Raw genomic sequence first — 20,113 nt, forward strand, 5'->3', positions numbered from 1 at the left:
TAAACTCTTCATACACCTACTTCTTGAAATATAATGTTGATTTACGTAAACTGATTTCATTTTCAGGTGGGTGATGATACTTACCCATTGTGTTTGTCGTACAAAAATCGAGTGTTATATGTAGGAGATGGAAAGGGACAGCTGCATTTAGTTGATCCATACAACAATATTGGCGTGGTTGAGGTAAGATAATTATTGTAAATATTAATATAGAAACAAGGAAGGTTAGTACCTTTATAGAAATCCTTCAAGGCAAAAAAGATTGCAGAAAAATCCCTTGTGGAGGCCAAACTTTTCTAGTTATATGATAAACGGATTCTAAGGAGCGGACCCCTATTCAAACACCAATGGAAAAATACTAAGTAATGGTAACATTCGCATACAAATGCAAATTTTAAATGGTTAAATGTATATTGTAATGTTTATGTGGGTAGAGACAATGACAGCCCGGGATTCTAATTTATTTTATGAAAATATTACAAAAATAGTCTTTGTATCTGCAAAGTGAATATCTTCCTTTTGACCTGTGAGGTGAATGAAAGAAATATTTTATACGGGAACCCCTTTAGCTAATAGTAGCCTCCAGAACGTCTTGCAGCGACTTTAGGATACGGTACTTTTTGGTAAGGATACGGTACCCCTTAGCTCATGGTAGCCTTCAGAGGTTCGGGTTGTGGTTAGGAATCCACTTAGCTCATGGCAACCTTCAGGGATTGTAGGCAAGGTAGTACTCCTTCGTACAGGGCAACCTCAGAAGCAGGTATAGGTTAAGTGATCAATGGTCAGCTGATACTTCCGTTCTCATATGCCATTTCTGGGTGGCTCGTTCCTCTTTCGGCTCCCGTCGTGCTGTCTTCATGTCTTCCTAGTTTTGTGTGTATCGTCTGTTGTACTAATGCTTGTAAATAATAGCACGCGTTGCTTGAATAACATGTGCTTGCACTGAAAGGTGGGGATTCTTACAATATATTTAGAAATCAAATTAAGATAAATTATAATTAACACAAATTTAATATTACTCCGTTCTCTATAATACACACTTCGACGTTGCTTACAATGAAGAAGAAAAAGATACAATAATTTAAAACCTATGTTGTACAGTTTAGAATATCAGACGTGAGTGAAAACTTATGGTTACGCAAAAGTTTGGTGTACAGTCACGAAAGAAAGTATTCTTCAGTTGACACAATTTCTTATCCTAGTAATTCAACAACAAATTAACCTAGTAGAGTACCGACTTTGGCAAAAGGATAGCAACAAAAATATCCAAATTAATTCATTTGTTCGCGAGTTATTGGCAAAAGAAAATTTGTCAACTGTCAAATACTTCCTTTCCCGTGTGTACAAGTGGCAACTTCCGCGCAAACTTGTCGCCTTGTACATAGTCTCATACTCAGAGCATTTTCAGTCGAAAATGTAATCTTCAGTACTTCAAATTATGCGTTTTTTTTTTTTTTTTTTTTTTTTCAAGCATCGCCTGAAGCTGCGTTACTATTGGCTAAACTGTTCATCCATCTACAGAGACTTGCCAGTCTGAGATTGCTATTTAAACCTAGCATTTTAATATATAGATATTTTTCATAACTTGTTTATGCATATATTTTTTTCCTTTATGTGACCAATTCAAGTATTTGGCTGTGGTGTCACTTTCATCAATAAATAGAAAATAATAATAATTATTATTACTTTTTCAGACATACGATGTTGGACACACTGGTCGATTAACCGGGGTTCAGCATAATTATGGTAGTATTGTTACAGGTTCAACAGACGGAACGATAAGAATATTGACTCCCACAGGAAGTCCAAAGCCAATTACAGTTTTAAGATCAAAGGGAGGAGAAGTAACAGGTGTAAGTATTCTTAATATCATCTATGCTCCTAATACAGAATTTAGTGTAAATATGTACCTATTTGCAAACAATTGTGGTAAAAAGAGCTAAATACCAGAAAACATTAAGGAATACCATTTATGCCACAGCTAACTTTGTGGAAATTCATTTAGTCGAGTCAAAATACGGTTTGACCTGGGCAAAATTGCAACCTTTAGTTTTACACCTGTATTTTGTTTAGGTACCCCACCTGATGAAAATATCCAAAATCCGACAAAATCGGACCACGGGAACACCTCCAAAAACGGGTTTCAAAATGGCGGACCATGGTTTTTCGAAAAAATCCTAGACCTTTACGTTGGCGGCTCTAGTAGTCCTCTTAATTGACACAAAGACATGAAATACCTCGTTAAAACGCTCATAGACAACAAATTCCAACGAAGTGACTTTTGTACCCATCATGCCCAACCCCTAGAAAAAGAAGAAGAAAGTTGATTTTTTTTTTGTTTTTTCTCTTCTAAATTGATATTTCTTGGACCCTTGCAACACTGTACGTCCTCATACGCCTTCAGAAAAATTCCCACGCGTAGACCAGATATTGGTAACAATAACATTAAAAAATGAAGGACGTAGGTTCAACAGTAAGGGAGATAAAAGTTCGGAACCGCGGACCAAGGAGGGTCACTCTGTATATTTTTTACAGTGGTCTAACTTATGTTTCTTAGATCTAGCATCCTCTCTAATTGTCACAGACATGGAGCATACCGCATTGGAAAGCTTATGGAACCCCCTTGCCAACGACGTATCGTTTGTGCCCCCTGTGCCCAACCTGCAGAAAAAGAAGAAGAAGAAACCTTGAAAAAATTGGGAAAATCTACACTTTTACCTTTCTTGGGCTCTGGCAACCCTGATAATCGTTGTACGCTTGAAAAAATCTTGTTTCTTTCTTTAAATCAAAGGTCGCTTTAATATAAGTACTGTACATAAAACAAAAATATTCTTAAGCAAAAGAATGGGAATAACGAAAGACTTTGGGAGGAAAATTACACATCTACATCGTCATTCCCTAAGTTAACACTGTCCTCACCATATTCATTTAAACAGTTAAAACATTCAGTTTCTTGGCACGCACCACAAGAAATAGCAAATAGAAGGTCATACCATAATACAATGTACAAGACAATTCGTTTTATAGAAACATAACACCTATATATAAAGCAAAAATATTCGAAAGCAAAAAAATGGGAAGACGAAAGACTTTTGGAGGCTAATTACACATCTACATCGTCATCGCCTAGCTAACACTGTCCTCACTATATTCATTTAAACAGTTTTAAAACATTCAGTTTCTTGGCAGACACCACAAGCAATAGCACATGGAAGGCCATGCTTTCTGTAAGTACAATGCGTTGTTGCACACCCGGTAACACAGTTGCAATGAACAATGGTGAGGAAATTCTCTGGAGCTGGTGGTAGATCACATAAGATTGGGTGGAGCTCACCATTCCTTTCTTGCCAACCCCATTCTGTAGCGTTTGCAGGTTTCGACTTCCACACCTGGACCTGGTGGTAGGTGCGAAGAGAGTGGAATTTGGTGGAAGACGCAGTTGGTGGCAGTCTTTCTGGAGCTACGAAACATTTGGCTGTTGTGACTTTTGCACTGAACGTGCGATGTCTAAGACGAGTGAGGTCGATGTGATCATCACCCCCAAACAATAGAACCATTGCTTTATGCCCGGCATCGATTATTGCGCTTGCTGACTGGCCAGGAAAACAAAATACAAAAGCTATTTCTCGAAGTCTAGATAGAGTCTTTCTGCATTTTTATAAATGCCTTCTGCTTTCCAAGCCCATACACTCGTGATGTGCTATCGCAACCAGTAAAGGCATGCAAAAAGAGGAGATGTTCACACAAGCTGCGACTGAGACTTTCACGAATTAGGTGTATGTCATAATCGGGCTTAACGTTTTTTCTTGTATTTATGTCACTGCGGTAGACGAGGCGGAATGGAGTCGGTTGTGAGTAATATAGGAGTAAAAGTAGTACGTCTGTGTCTTCTCCAATCACAAAAGTGTGATAGGTTTTGGAAGCTGTGGCTGCTATTGTGGCTATCAGAACATCAGCATCTCCGTCAGCGTGAAGCACTGTGCAACCTACTTTCTCTAGGTGGACTGTTATGAGGTCGATCATTTGCTCCTTATTACTTTTGTTGGACAAGAAGCTGTCCTTTTTGCCCACGAATTCCATCGATGGCATAAAATGCACTGTTGGACCAGCACAGGATCCAGCTCGACGGCGGTGTGTGAAATCTTTCGTTGATGGTGATCCATGCCCATCAAACACGATGGTTGATGTGCCCTATTTACGAACTATATACTCAGCAAATGATGCGGCGATATTGTCGTACGAACTGCCTTTACACCATTGTAGTCTATGTAACAAAGATCCTCCGTCACAGACATACAGAATATAGACATACAGAATATTGTCTGCCTCCGTTTCCTCAAACTGTGCGGTCTGCTGCTTGCTGAACTCTAGTATCACATGGGCCAGTGCGGTCTGCTGCTTGCTGAACTCTAGTATCACATGGGCCAGTGGGGCTTTGTCTGCCTTACGCATCATGCTGGGTGACTCAAATAAAGCTGGTGGGTAGGCACATAATTCATGAGCTAAGGTCTCCTCTAAAGATGTGGTGCCTGCATTAGCGACAACTAACAGTCTTTGAAACAAAAGATTCGAATCGACGGAGATATTGTTGCTGATTTTAACACTACTCTGGGATGCTAGAGTTTTGACTTTATCAGCACGCTTCCACTTCACAGTGAACAGGTCTTTGCCAGATAGTTTCTTCGCAAGCTCTTCCCCAACTGAAAATAAATTATGGACGTTGACCGAGGAATCCGCTATGACACCAGTGACAATGTTTCTCAACGATTTGTCTCCGTCAAATGGTGAGATGGGCTGCAGTCGTGCAAGAATGCGACGTGTGTCACTGATATCACGTGACATTCTTGACGTTTCGGCTTCTTTATGTTGTTCGCTAGTGACATATGCTGTGTGAGTAAGAGTTTGCATTGCCAGATTATACTCGGAGCATGCTGGCATTGAGAGCACCCACAAAGATCGTTGCATCTCCGACATTCCACTCCCATATGTTAGACCCCCAGTGGATTTTAGCGATCTCATCAGAACCTGCTCTATGACTAGATCAGAAGACAACCCAGCCCAATAACGGTTGCTTCTTCTAATAACTCCGAACCCATTTTGAAAGCTTTCGTGAACTGTTGGATTAACCGATGGCAGCGTTAACATTGTTTGCAGGCACAAGCATGTCGACTTCAAATAATTGAAGTGTCCTGCTGCAGCGAATATGGGAATGCACTCTGCTATAGCATCAAGGTGATCCTCCCAGCTTCCTGTTCGTTCTGCTGCCACAAGTTTCCTTGCTGTAGTCAACATGCGCTTGTATGCAAGCCACAACTGACTTGTTTTTGATGTGTTAATAAGTTCTGACTTTCGTTCTTCTATTTTTTTCTGGGCTTCTTGAAGAAGAGGTGAAGAACTAGCTCCAGTTACATTAATCTCACCCGACATCAGACTCTGGTAGAGAGAGTAAGCATCGTTGATAGTTCTGTGTATTCCGTTATTGGTCTCCAGAAAAACATTCTCCACAAGCAATGCACTTAATGCGAGGTCAACTATCATGTGCGCACGGAAGGCTCTTGCTACGGACTTGCCATTTAACATATGTACAACCGAATTTTCTCCATAAATCTCATGCAAGATTTCACGTAAGCCTGAACCATCCATCAGGGAACCAATTGCTCCTAGCAGGTTCATCAGAGTATGAAATGAGCCCAACAGGAGAACCGTGTCCTTAATACTGGTGTTATGTGCTCTGTCATGCAGGATACGTGAAGCTTCCCAAAACAGTGGTTGGTCTAAGGTGATGATTGGTGTGACTTTATATTTTCTCGCAAGATTATTCAGGTACACTAAAGTGGAATAGATGCATGACATATCAGATGGAGGGAGGTCAATAATCGGTAAGCAGAGAACAGTGGATTTCCGTGGATGATGAAGAGATGGATCTGCGTGAATGGCCTGCATCATTCCTGACCAGTTTGGAGTGCGTGACGGAAAGTGCCAGGAAAGTTTTTACAAAATGTCCAGGGAGCTTTCGTTCGGTGATGGTGCTGATACCAGTTCACAGTTGACCTTTTCAAGAATAGCCCTGGCTTCAGTGTATGCATGAATGGGAACACTGGCAAGGGACTTCACATCAGCATCAGAGACAGGCTTCCGAAGAATGGTTAGACTGGTAGTAGTGGATGGAGTAATGGCCGCCAACATTCCCATACCATGGAATGTGCCTAAACCACTCAGCGTTTGGAGATTATGGTCTACATTATCCGCTGCAAAGAGGAGAGTCTGGTCTGCTGACATTTCGGTCACACGATTACCAAATGTACTTGCAGCACAGCGTTCAAACCGCTGCACTTCCGCGTATGAAGAGCAAAATCCCAGGTGATGTAGCGTGTCAATCAGGTGTTTCGATCGATAGTGGTGGTGCAGCTGCACAGCAACACCTAACTGCAGAGGAGCTAATATAGCTCTTGGTCTGGCTGCTTGCATCAAACACTGGCCAATCGATGCTATTTTGGTTTCATTGTCCTTTCCGGCCAAAAGTGTGGCACAGAATAGTTTAAGGCTAGGTGGAATGTACTGAAGGGATTCCTGAATGGTCAACTCGCTGGGTGAAGGATATGTATCACTTCCAGATTGTAGTTTGGATTTTATGTCGCTTTTGATGAGTCGAGCTGCGGTTTCTATGATTCTATGTTTTTCCTTTTCTTCATCATACTCTCGTGGCAAATCACGATATGCCCGTAGAATGTGATTGGCAGTTTCTCGAAGTGTAATAAAGTCGTGTTTTCCACTGTCACTAGAAATTATAATTTTGTCACCGAAGTACTCCATTAGTTGACGCTTCATGTGCCGTCTGTCATATGCAATGTGATCAGTCCCTTCAAGAAATGTGCCCATTTTTGTAACAAGTTCTCCAACAGTTAGTTGCTCATCATCGTGATCTTCCAAATAACTACAGATGCGCTGAAATGCACGGATTCTCTCATGATTTGTAGGTCGGCCAGCCCGGAACTTTTTTGACGCTGACTGATTATCGGTGCAGTATTGTTGAGGAATTGCTTAACCTGTTCGAAAGTTGATACTACATGATCTGTGATAGACACAATCTGCTGCATGAAGATCAGATGAGAAGTACTCAATTCGACCTCGGACAGTTTGTGACCAGTTATCGTTTTTATCGTTTCGTTCATTGCAACACTTTAAAATGCTGTGTGGCAATGCTTGTGTTTTCACTCGCACATTTTCTGATTTCAACACGTGACGGTCATCAAATAAGACAGGCGTTCCGCAAAACAGGCAGTCACTGTTGCTGTTGAAGGACCCATCCGACGAGCGAGTAACTCGTTTTTGAATCGGCGATGACGTTTTTCTTTTTAGGGCAATCGCAATATCTTTCTTATCAACGTAACGTTTGCGACAAGAGACATGAACCACCATACCTGCAGCGACGAGAATGTTACTACCGCGAGCCTTACTGGCAATGTTCACTCCTTCAGCTCCCTTTTCTTGAAGTGTGATGAGGTTATCGTCAGGATCTTTTACACAACGATTTTTAAGGTTGCCAGAGCCCAAGAAAGGTAAAAGTGTAGATTTTCCCAATTTTTTCAAGGTTTCTTCTTCTTCTTTTTCTGCAGGTTGGGCACAGGGGGCACAAACGATACGTCGTTGGCAAGGGGGTTCCATAAGCTTTCCAATGCGGTATGCTCCATGTCTGTGACAATTAGAGAGGATGCTAGATCTAAGAAACATAAGTTAGACCACTGTAAAAAATATACAGAGTGACCCTCCTTGGTCCGCGGTTCCGAACTTTTATCTCCCTTACTGTTGAACCTATGTCCTTCATTTTTTAATGTTATTGTTACCAATATCTGGTCTACGCGTGGGAATTTTTCTGAAGGCGTATGAGGACGTACAGTGTTGCAAGGGTCCAAGAAATATCAATTTAGAAGAGAAAAAACAAAAAAAAAATCAACTTTCTTCTTCTTTTTCTAGGGGTTGGGCATGATGGGTACAAAAGTCACTTCGTTGGAATTTGTTGTCTATGAGCGTTTTAACGAGGTATTTCATGTCTTTGTGTCAATTAAGAGGACTACTAGAGCCGCCAACGTAAAGGTCTAGGATTTTTTCGAAAAACCATGGTCCGCCATTTTGAAACCCGTTTTTGGAGGTGTTCCCGTGGTCCGATTTTGTCGGATTTTGGATATTTTCATCAGGTGGGGTACCTAAACAAAATACAGGTGTAAAACTAAAGGTTGCAATTTTGCCCAGGTTGAGGGTAAAATTGCTCTAGATTTCCTGGACTAATTATTAATTCTAGATATCATATTTCCAAATCATATAATTTGCGTATTTTAATAGTATTTGGCGTCCTTGTAAACTCATGTTCAGTTGTTCTGTGTCTTATGCCATGGAGATTAGAATATGCGCCTTGACCATAACACAAGATCGCTAATAGACGAAATAGGAATCTATTTACTGTGTTTCTATAATGTCTCATTTGTAAATGAATTTGGTAAATATTCGATGGACTGGGTTACCCGCTTTTTTGAGCCTATAGCCGAGAATGGATTAAGGTTTGGTAATTATTTAAAGAGCGGAACACCTATTTGTTTTATTTTTAACACTTACCTACATGCTCCATGCGGACAGATATTTGTAAATAATCATCTGCGGCGATCATGGTGGCTCAGTGGTACAGTGCTCACCTCTGGTACGTGAGATCCCTGGTTTGATCCCAGCTCGGGTTAAGTGGGCTTTATGGTGGGCAAACACTGTTTTCGTGGGTTTTCTGGGTGTTCTCCCGTTTCCTCCCACTTTCTTCATTGCATTCATTTCTCATCATCATCGTCTCCTTTAGCCTAGACGGCATAATCGTGGGACGTAAAACTGAAAGATTTCATTTCATGTCATAATCATCTGCGATATATTTCAAAGATTTAATCAGTCTTCTTTAGTAAAAAGAACACATATTAGTCTTTGAAATGTATCACAGTTATATCTGTCAGGAAGCATAGAGATGAGTATGAAACATGTATGGATTGGCAAGTTTGACGTTTATCATAATTACACAATTTTACACACCCTTTGATAAACCGCTCTTCCTAAATTGTATTACAGATATAGCACATTTTTGCTACGAATAACAAGTTTATGTGTTCTGTGATTCCTTTACTGTTGATTACTTTATCGGTATCGTTGCAACATCTTATCCTGCTGCTATTGTTGCCCACTAATAGTACACTCACAATCCACAGATTCAGTGCTAGCGTCATACGTCTAACGATCATATAAATTAGACAATATGTCGTCATAAGAGTTTCATCAGAAATGTTCATACCTTTTTTAATTCCGATCACGAACATATGTACGGTATGCTCTGTACAGTCCGCAGCAAAAAACCTGCAACATGAGCATGTAAGTTTATTGTGAAACTACGCCTAACAGCCCTGGGAATCAACATAACATATAAGTGGCACGAATCACGCCAGGAGAAACCTCGGCGTCCTCCCCTGCACACTTATTTTGGAGCAAAAGTCTTCGTCGTTTCACAATAAATTTAAATGCTCATGTTGAAGGTTTTTTGCTGCGGACTGTAGACATAGATAATTTGCTAGCATCGTGCACTATATTGATTAAGACTCTGAAACCAGAGCAATCTATGTTTACTTAAGATGATCAAAATCGGTTTTTATGAAAACCGGAAACCTGTTTTTAGGAAAACAGACATTTCAGTTTTCTCCAAAAATCCGTTTATTTTTTATTTACCGAAACCGGTTTCGGTTTTCTTAAAAAAAAAGTTCAGTATCTGATCTTGTTCTTGTAGTACCTATTTCCTGTAACGTTATTTATGATTCCTTTTGTACATATATTGCCCACAATTCGAATCTCTAGATAAGTCAACACGACTCAGCACTTTTAATTTTTATATGTAATTTCAAATTCTAATATCTGCATACCTTGAATATTAGGCACATCAAATGCATAGCCAACTAACCTTTTATTTTCAAAATTTCATGAATATTCTTTTTGTTGCCATAGCAACACGAAACAAATAACTATCTCTAGTTACAGCCACTACCATTACATGAACATCAATCTATTTCGACATATGTTCTACATTTCTTCTTCTTCTTCTTCATAACATATTGTGCACTTTTAAGCACCATTGTCCAAAATAGCTACAATTAGAAATGAAAGTAATTCACAGATGTCAGATATACAATATCGTTGTATATATGGCTCCCGACGAGAACTTCTTAAATTGATTACAATTGAAGAAAGAATCCTGGACCGTTACATATCTTACATATGTGGTTACCTTACTTTCCGAATAGCCCTCACATATATAAAATTTAATACATATATATATATATATTAAATTCATTTTGTTTCAACAACAATCTTACATTCATTTAATAATCAATTTCATTTTAATTCTATAAAATTATCGACGAAGAGGACTTTTTGAAAATACGATCCTTTTGCTGATTATTTAGGTCCTAAAATAGATTCTTTAAGCTGGATCGCTAGTCATCTTTAGGGCAAAACTTTCTCACTAGATGGCAGAGCACATTGTGACACATGCGATGTTGCCACATGAGTTACGGATAGAAAAGTGTTTAGGCACTCTCGCATTTTATACATGATTTACAACAAAGAGTAATCAGAGCTTTTATTTCCATTTTGCTTAATACTGCCTGCTTTAAAATATGAATTAATTATATTCTTTGATCAAAAGTGTTTTTCTTAACTCATGAAACGTTATGCATATTTCTCAAACTTGATGTCTTTACGGTACAGATTAAGAATGCCTATACTAATACAAAATAATTACAAAATTTCATCTTTTGGACAAAACAGACTCTCAGTACGCTCAAAAATGTTGTTTTATAAGCATAGTTGTAATCCTTTGTGTTAAACTTATCTCTACTTTAGAGATTTAATATATTATGGCTAAAATTTCATTGTTTTCTGGTCAAAGGGCAACTAAATTTGCATTTAGGGGAAAATTATATCATTTCTATGATAATAGTTTCTTAGAAAACGGCAGTTAAACGTTATAGACTACATTTATTTATAATTAGATGCCTCTACGGTGCAGATTAAGGGTACGTGTACAAATACAAAATCATTACTTAGGTAGATAGGACAAAACAGATTCTTAGTAGGTTCAAAAATGTTATTTTATAGGCGAAGTTGCAATCCTTGGAGCAGCTTTATTTAGGGGCTTAAATATCATGGCTAACATTCCAGTGTTTTCTGGGCAAAATTCGACTCAAACCGCAAAACTTTAGGGGTAACAAAAACTACTTTTATGGTAAAATTTTCTCTGTAAATTACAAAGATAAACGTTTATCTATAACTAGATGTCTCAAAGGTGCAAATTAAGAATAAGTATACAAATACAAAACCATTACACAAATCCGATCTTTTCAACAAAACAGACTTAGTTCCTTCAAACGTGGTATTTTGTCAGTTGTATTCTCGTGCAGGTATTTTGTAAGTTGTGTTCCCCAGTGCATATATTTTGTAAGTTGAATGTCTTAGTGTAACTTTACTTTAGATGACATAATCATCAAGCCCGTATCCAGGGGGGTCTACGCGGGCCGGGCTCCCCTAAATTTTGGCTGGGCCCCCTACAGAAAGTCTTCCTGGCGAAAAGTGGGATCGAACCAGCGATCTCATGCGCCAGAGGTGATCTATCTACCAAACTATTTACAGCTAATTTTATTAAAATCTACTAGTATATTTAACCTACTTCATTTCTCCAAGTGTTTTGCAAGTACTTGCTTTTGCACCTTGATTGCTGTACTTCATATATCACATGATCTTCAACAATAATAACAAGTATGAATTCTGTAATTCTTGTTTATAGTGGCATATATTCAAAACAATTTCACATCTTTTAGTACTGGTTCATACTTGGTACTATGCACACCTGAAGATAATAACAGTTCCGAATAAGAACACTTTTGTCCAGAAACACCCGCAGGATTTTTCCAAGGTCGGGGAAGGGGCAAAAGCCCGACATACATTGATGCACATAACGCATGATGCAAAACAGATATTATTGAGGCATATTGCATATCTTTGTGGACTACATTAAATAGCTCTATATTAAATATTCTAGTAGGTGTAACCAAATAATGTTCCTTCATGTGTGTTTCTGGGTAAAAGCGTTTTGAAACAACCAAACCCCTTTCGAAAATGCAGAGTAAAGCGATTGTCTCCTTACCTCCGCTGCGGACGCTCATGGCCTGATCGTTGACAGAGCATACGGGTCTATTGCTTTACTCAATGGTGTCATTCACCTAGTTCGTCCGAACCGGTTATTAAAATTTCTCAGGTTCTTGAAACCGGTTGTTAAAATTGTATCTCCACTTCCATATCCGGTACTTACGGAAACAACAATTTTCTAGTGTTACGAAGTGTCAAAAAAAACTTTAAAACTTAAAAAAAAGGAAAATATTGAGTGAGCATGGAACAAATGAATTTCATTTTTCTACACAATCCACTCTACACTCAATATAAGTTTTACTTACAAAGTGTCCCAATGCCTCCAAAGATCTTTTTTATTTATTTATTTATTTTTTTTATTGGATACGCAATCAGTCATACACCAATCGTTGCACCTCTTCATCAGATTGCAACTTCTTTATCTTTAGTGCCTTTCACCACTGAGGCGAGATTCGGTGCGTAAGGAGGATGAAATGAAGATTTTCAATGATCGCAGCCATTGCACAGGCAGTAGTATGAGGTGGAGTATTGTTATGTTATAGAGGAAATTTGTTTTCAGAAGTCCGTGTTACTTCGTATAGTAAGTTTAGGACCTTTTTGGAGATCGGAATACAAGATATTATTGACTATGCGTTCCCTATGCTGTAACGCTCCAAAATTCCACCCTTTTGGTCCCAGAAGAAAGTACTAATTTCCCTGTAGATGGTTGTGTCCGATAATGGATACTGCCATTGCATGCTCGCTTTCTTACTTCCGGAATGTAATAGTTCACCCATGTTTCATATCCAGTAACGAATCTCTTCTGAAAGTCACTACCTTCTCGTTTACGGCGTGGCAAAATCCCGTAACACATCAACATATCGCTGCTTCAGTTCGTCTATCAACTGCCGTGATACTATTCTGGCACACATATTCCAGAAATCTGAGCACAGAGTGGATAATGTTACAGATTGAACAGTGACTTATGCCAATGATTGTAGCTACTTCATCCAGTCACTTTGCATTACCCCTTATCACACTTTCAATTTACATAGAGCAAAACGGTAAGCGATAACAAGAAATTATTTGTTGATATAGATTCAGCGTCCCAAGCATGGGTTCCATCTCCGCTCCTTATTCTTATGTTGAAACCGCAAGCGGTAAACGTATCACTTACAATTCGGAATTCACGGACAATATTCGTCAAAATATTGGATCAATAAGAGCTAGACATAGATCACTTACTTCTGGTGGATCAGGTTTTTGGCTGGATCCCAGCTCGCGCCAAGTGAGCTTTGTGGTGAACAAACCATAAGTGGAGTTTCCTCCGGGTCCCTCCCTTTCTTTCATTCAACCATTTTATTCGTTGTCATCATCACCTATCTTTTCTTCGAAGCACAATGATAGGACGTTACAGAAAAAAAAAAACATTCATGTCTCACGGTTATGCCATATAGGCTAAACGAGACGGTGATGATAAGAGTGAATTAAATGGTAGAATGAGAAAGTAGGAGCACAAAGAGAAACTCTGAGAAAATCCACATACACACATGGTGTGTCTCCACCAAAAAGCTCACCTGGCAAAGCTGGAATCGAACCAGTGACAAGATGTCAATGCTCTACCACGGAGTCACTGCAGCTCCGGAGTAGAAAAGGATTAGCATTTCTCAAATGAACCTACAGGGTCTGAATACTTACTTTCCATTATAGGAAAAAAAAATCAAGCTTTACGGTTTTATGAATTTTTAAATACTAACTAGAGAAGGTCACGGGATATTACTCTGACTTCGTTTCGATATTATGCTCAGTCGACGCCTTTTTACATATAAAACAACTAGGCAACCGGAGAAATCCTCGATCGCAAGCGTGTTCGAATTATGGGCGTTAAAAGTTCAAAATTGAATAGATTTTGCAGAAAGTTTGAAGTACCATTTCTTGAGATAGACGCTTTAGTTTTGATACCAGGGAGTTCTCCTGGATACCCAACACAGTAGTAAGATCAAAACGTATGCATTTTGCAAGATAAGGGCAATTATTTGGAATGGTGTGAAGGGTAATGGCGTCTTACACCATGCAAATTGCCTCCCATTTGACATACCAGTGGTAAAAGTGGATCTGAAAAGGTGGAGGGACGGTAAGTAGCGGCATGACGCCACACCGTTCCCCTGCCTATCTATACCCATTATAGTTTTTTCGGAACTGGGGGGACGCCTTAATTTTTTTCGAGGTGGGGGTACAGCGTCACCGCATTCTCCTTCACATTTACCCCTGGGGCCAATAGGCTAATAAAATGTATTTGATACCCCTATTCGATTATATTGTTATTCAAATATCAGTTTCCTCTGTGGCCACCTTCAAATTGAACAATCACATTTGTCTTGGAAACGCTTTGCCAGGCGTGCAAAATTCAATGGAGAACGACGTGATATTCATAATTAAACTTGTGATGCTCTATATTGTTATGTTCTTCCCAGGCCCTTATCCTCGGGGGTCTAGGAGGCCGGGCTCCCCCTATAATTTACTGCTCCCCTTAAATGTTCACAATAAGTTTGCAAATGAACAATAATATGGTGATGAACTATAATATGGTTGGATCGGCCCCTAACTTCTACCACTCCCCTGTATTTTTGGACTGACTTCTGGCCTGGTTCTTCCCCTTCTGTAGCTAGGTCCAAACAGCTCGAGCAGCGCCAGACAGGCTTGCCCTGCCGCGGTACTCCGAATGTGGACCTATGCTTATGCATCGCAGAATACGGTGTTCTAATATATCATCGCTAGCCATGTGGTTAGTTTTCAGCAATTGGAATGTCGATTATGGAGAAATATTGGTCAAACTCCAGGAAATATTTTAAGATATTCAACGAGAAAATAGACCGAAAAATTTAAAGAAGAAAAAATGGTTAGCAGGAATTTGCGCTCAAAGTTGTAAACCAAGTGACTTTTATTCTCGAGAAAACCGCTGTTTGCATACATCATCTCTAGCCGATTGTTTGTTTTTCAGGTCACATTTCTCGCGAAATACCGTAAAATATTGTCTGAAGTTTGGCCACTATTTTCAAACAATCGCCATTGAAATCCGTTGAAAATTAAAAAAAAAAAAAAAAAAAAAATGGGTAGCGATGAAATATTGAAACACCGTCTTCCACAATGGATACCATCATGTCCATGGGTTTTCTCGGGGTACTCCCGTTTCCTCCCTTCTTTTCATTCCATCAATTCTTCCATCATCATTCACTTGCCTTGATCATCGTCTTCCTTATCCTAAAGGGTATAATCATCGGATGTTCAACTGAAATATTTCATTTTTCCACAGGTGGACAAACCGTGCTCGTGGGTTTTCTCGGGGTTCTCCCGTTACCTCCCACTTTCTCCATTCCACCATTTCACTCATCTCTCATCATCACCGTCCCCTTTAGCCTAACCGGCATAACCGTAAGACGTAAAACTTAAAGATTTCATTTCATTTTCATTTTTTCCACAATGCACAGAGACCGGCTGGGTTGGGAGTCGCGTTGAAGTTAGTCCGCGGCAAAGCGTTTCGGAGACAAATGTCATTCTTTAATGTTTAGGTTGCCACGCAGAAAATGACATTTGAATGACAATATAGTTGGTTTCAAATAAATTTTATTAGCGTAGTTGCCCGGTGTGCCAAATAGAATGCAATTTGCAAGTTGTAAGACACCATTACCCTTCACCTCTTCCCCAATAAGTTCCCTTATCTTGCAAAATGCGTACGTTTTGACCTCACCAGTCCGTCGAGTATCCAAGAAAACACCCCAGTACCAAAAATGAAGCGTGTATCTCAAAAAATGGTTTCTTCGAACTTTTTTCAAAATCTCTTCAATTTTGAAATTTTAACACCCATAATTCGAACAAGCTTGCGATCGAGGATTTCTCCGGTTGCCTAATTGTTTCATATGTAAAATGGAGTCGACTGAGCATAGTATCAACATGAAGCCAGAGTAACACGACCCACGACCTTCCCTAGTAAGTGAAATTAATTACTATTTTCCACTAATGGGTTCAGGCAACTATTCGTGTATGTATGAAAACACAAAAACATACGAGATATATAGATTATTTTCAAGAAGATATAATATTTTATCTAAGGAAATTAAGTTTCAGCAAAAATAAAGAAAGAAAGAAAGGAAAGAAAGAAAAGAAGAAAAAGAAAGAACACATATGAGTCTACATATTTAACGTTCAAAATGATCGTCAAAATAAACTATCTTTGTATTATTATCTTTGTATTACGTAGGAACAAACAGTTAAAAATTGAAAAGCGTTTAGCTGTTTCTTCAATTTATTCTCCCTTTCTCTTTGCTTCCTTTGGCTCTTCGATCTTTTACTTAGATCTCGCCTCTGGGCTTCAAACGCTAACAAGGAATTGCCCTACTACTGTGACTGCAACAGTACATGTGTAAGTTTGGCAACGAAGCATTATGGCGTCCTGCGTAAGCATGAGATTCAGCCGCTAAAACTATTTCCGTAAACACAAAATATTATTTGGATAAAATGTAAAACATAACACGAAAAACGGTAATATAATATCCATATTCCGTAATGAGACAACTACTTGTAAAATAATTTATGCTTGTAAGTAAAAATTTCATAAAACTGAGCACAGGAGTAGTAAAATCTAACACCAAGCGCCATCTTGCGTACTCATCTTAAAACTGATCAAGTTTTCCTCTTATATGTTACTTTTTTAGCTAACAGAATACATAAGCACAGAAAATAGTATCTCATGTTGTAGCTGACACATAACTCTATTTTATAGTGTAATACTTACAATATGTGCCATTTCTTTAAGCGTTGGTTAAGGGAATGAACTAATGCTTATACTGACTTCCGGGTAGTGATCCACCTTAATTCAATATCATCGGAGCTCATAGACAAATTAAATTAAAGTATATTGAAATGTTACATAACGTATTTCTTCCATTTGGGCATAATTAAGATAATTATAAAAGATTTTGAAAACACAATATTGATAAGTGAAGCGAACGAAACAAATAACTATCTCTAGTTACAGCAACTACCATTACATGAATGCCAATCTATCTCAACTTATATTCTACATTTTTTCTTCTTTTTCATAACAGATTGTGCACTTTTAAGCACCGTTGTCCAAAATAGCTACAATTAGAAATGAAAGTAATTCACAGATGTCAGATATACAATATCTTTGTATTCCAAACAAGCAAACAAAGAAGCAAAACTTTTTTATTTAGAAAATAAAACCTTTTTGTTATTTTTAAAAAACAAATCGGTTTTGAAGAAAGGCTGTCTTTGGAAGCTTTCAAAACTCAGTTTCGGCTTTGGTAAAAATCGAAAACCTGTTTTAGTACCCATCACCAATACTTACTTAAAAGAGAAGGGAAACACTTATAGCGTTAATTGCATCCGTAAAGTTTTCTTGTTCGGTTTTGACCATTTATTTTGTAACCTTGTTCAGCAGGTTAAGTACATGAAGATCAAATCTCTTCATAAACGCATTTTACATCTTTGGTGCAAGGATTCTAAAATGAAAATTAATTATATATATATATATATATATATATATATATATATATTGTGTGTCTCAAAAGTCCCCTGACATATGGTTACTCTGTTATTATCAGAATTACAACAAATGTGAGAGGAGAAAATCATCTCCGAATATGATGTTTTCAATCTAAAGTGAATTAATTCTTTAAATCGGACGAGCCGTTTCAGCTGTACACTCTTTATGCGCCCAATGTTAAGTGAAAATGCAACGTTATCACTTACCTGGATCCACAACATAAAGTGAATGGGGGCTGGTCATCGACAAGTTAGTGTAAAAGACAGTCACTTCATTCTCTTATGTTGTGGGTGCAGGTAAATGGCAACGTTGCATTTTCATTTAACATTGGGCGCATAAAGTGTGTACAGTCCAAGAGGCTCGTTCGATTTAAAAAAATTCCTTCACTTTAAATTGAAAATATAATATTTGGAGATGGTTTCCCCTGTTACATTTTGTTGTAACTCTGATAATAACCAAGTTACTCTATGTCAGCAGACTTTTGAGTCACCATATATATATATATATATATATATATATATATATATATATATAAAATTTTGTTGTTAGTATCTGCACTACTCTGACATTATTGATAAGTTATTTACATAGGACTTGTTAAATCTTAAGTTTGCATAAAGAAATCATCGTAGGAAAACCTACATAAACAATGAGTTTATCAACAGGACTATACCTGTTTTGAAAACCTTGCACCAAAAATGCAAACTGTATTTATAAAGTAATCCAATTTTTTATGTCAGTGATTTAATCTGATGAATAAGGCCACAGAATAAGTGATTGAAATAATTCAGAAAAAAAAAAAAAAAAAAAAAAAAACTTTGCACACGCAGTCAACGATGTAAGTATTTCACGTATCTTTTTAGTAATTCACAACAAATTCAGCTTAAAACAGAGCCTTTCAAAGTGTCTAGTAAATCATTAAATTCCAATATAGTAACTGATAATAAACAAATCTAGTATGAAAATTGCCTTAGGATTCAGTCATTCTTTTTCACAATACTTTTCTTCCGCTTGTATTCTATCCGTAACAAGTTATAACTTGTAGCAAGTACTTGGTAGATAGTATCCCAACCGGAGGAATATCGATTGAAGAATAAAAGTGAAAATTTGTTTAATTGAGTTTTGGATTAAATTCCTAATTCTAGTTCTCAGACTGCTCTTTCTTTCTTCCTTCCTAATTACTTGTCTTCCGTGTGTGCTGTTTGAGCAAGAGGAAAAGGAAATGACTACCATATTGCTGCTCTGCCGCTTACCGTATTTATTTGATTATAAGATGATCCTCCGGAAATCAAAAACGAAGATTTAAAGTAAGGTGAACCGAACTCAGCGCGCAAAGCTGTTGAACACAGCGTTTGTTGTCAAGCCAAGCTTGTCCCCGGCAGAGCCCCGGTCACCAAATATAGCAATTTTATTCCGTAGGCCATGGGCAGTTCGCCCTAGGCCGAACCTGGTCACCAAATGTAGTAGTTTTATTCTCTTGGCCATGGACTATTTTCCCACAAAGTTCAAATCCTGTTAGTAGTTACCGAGTAATAAAGTACCACATACACACATACACCTAAAGTGATGCTATAAGCTTACACTGGGAGATAATAATAATGATAATGAAACATACAAAATATAAGGAATAAACTTTCCCCATTTAATTGTCTAGTGAATCATTATCATTGATTGATTAAGATTCATCGTTCCTTATTCCCTTGTCACTGTCTTCGTACAGAGCATCGTCTCCTGTACAGTCAAGGGCGATCGAACACTTTTAAACACACTGGCAACAATTCCTCTTGAGATACTCTTGCGCGCGTCATCGTCACTTCCACATGCACACTTGCAATAGACTAGCCCGCTTTATTCTCCCCGTAGGCGTCAGTATTCTATCATCTCTGGGGAGTCAGTCTGTGTGCTTTTCTTTCAACGCCCTTCAGCGGCTTGTTGATACATACATCAAAGGGTTGAAAAGTTGAAGTCGTCCCGTCTGGAATGACAGCCAAATGCAAAAATTTGCGTGATTGAAATCCACTACATTTAAAAAAAAAAAAAACTTGGTAACATTGAGTCTACATGATGGCTAAAACTTAATTGTAGCAGCTTCTGTTACTTTTTTTTTTTTTTTTTTAACTTGTTTCCATTATGTCTGTAAAGGGTGTCGTCTACTTTAATGGTCGGATCAACAATACCGATTTTAAGCCGAGGGTCATTTTTTGAATCAGGAGAGAAAAAAAAAAGTCGGCATGCAATTTAATAAATACGGTAGTGGCCCTCTCTTAGAACATATCTACGGCACATAATAATCAAACAAGACCTTGAATTCTTCTCCTAAGGGCCTCAGCAATAGATCGTTTTCATGAG

At 38.2% G+C, this 20,113-nt stretch overlaps 1 protein-coding gene across 3 annotated transcripts in view; it reads left to right on the forward strand.

Annotated features, from left to right (window-relative positions):
• LOC145672979 (F-box/WD repeat-containing protein 9-like) overlaps nucleotides 1-20,113 on the forward strand; it is a 64,556-nt gene that overhangs the window by 36,223 nt on the left and 8,220 nt on the right. For all 3 annotated transcript variants that reach the window (XM_081742260.1, XM_081742262.1, XM_081742261.1), the window contains 2 exons: nucleotides 67-183; nucleotides 1,695-1,853. In XM_081742260.1, the coding sequence (XP_081598386.1) occupies nucleotides 67-183; nucleotides 1,695-1,853 (276 nt within the window). The remainder of the gene's footprint in view (nucleotides 1-66; nucleotides 184-1,694; nucleotides 1,854-20,113) is intronic.

Source organism: Thermobia domestica, chromosome 16 (assembly GCF_964235325.1).
Source record: "Thermobia domestica chromosome 16, izTheDome1.hap1.1, whole genome shotgun sequence".
Taxonomy (NCBI): Eukaryota; Metazoa; Arthropoda; class Insecta; order Zygentoma; family Lepismatidae; genus Thermobia; species Thermobia domestica.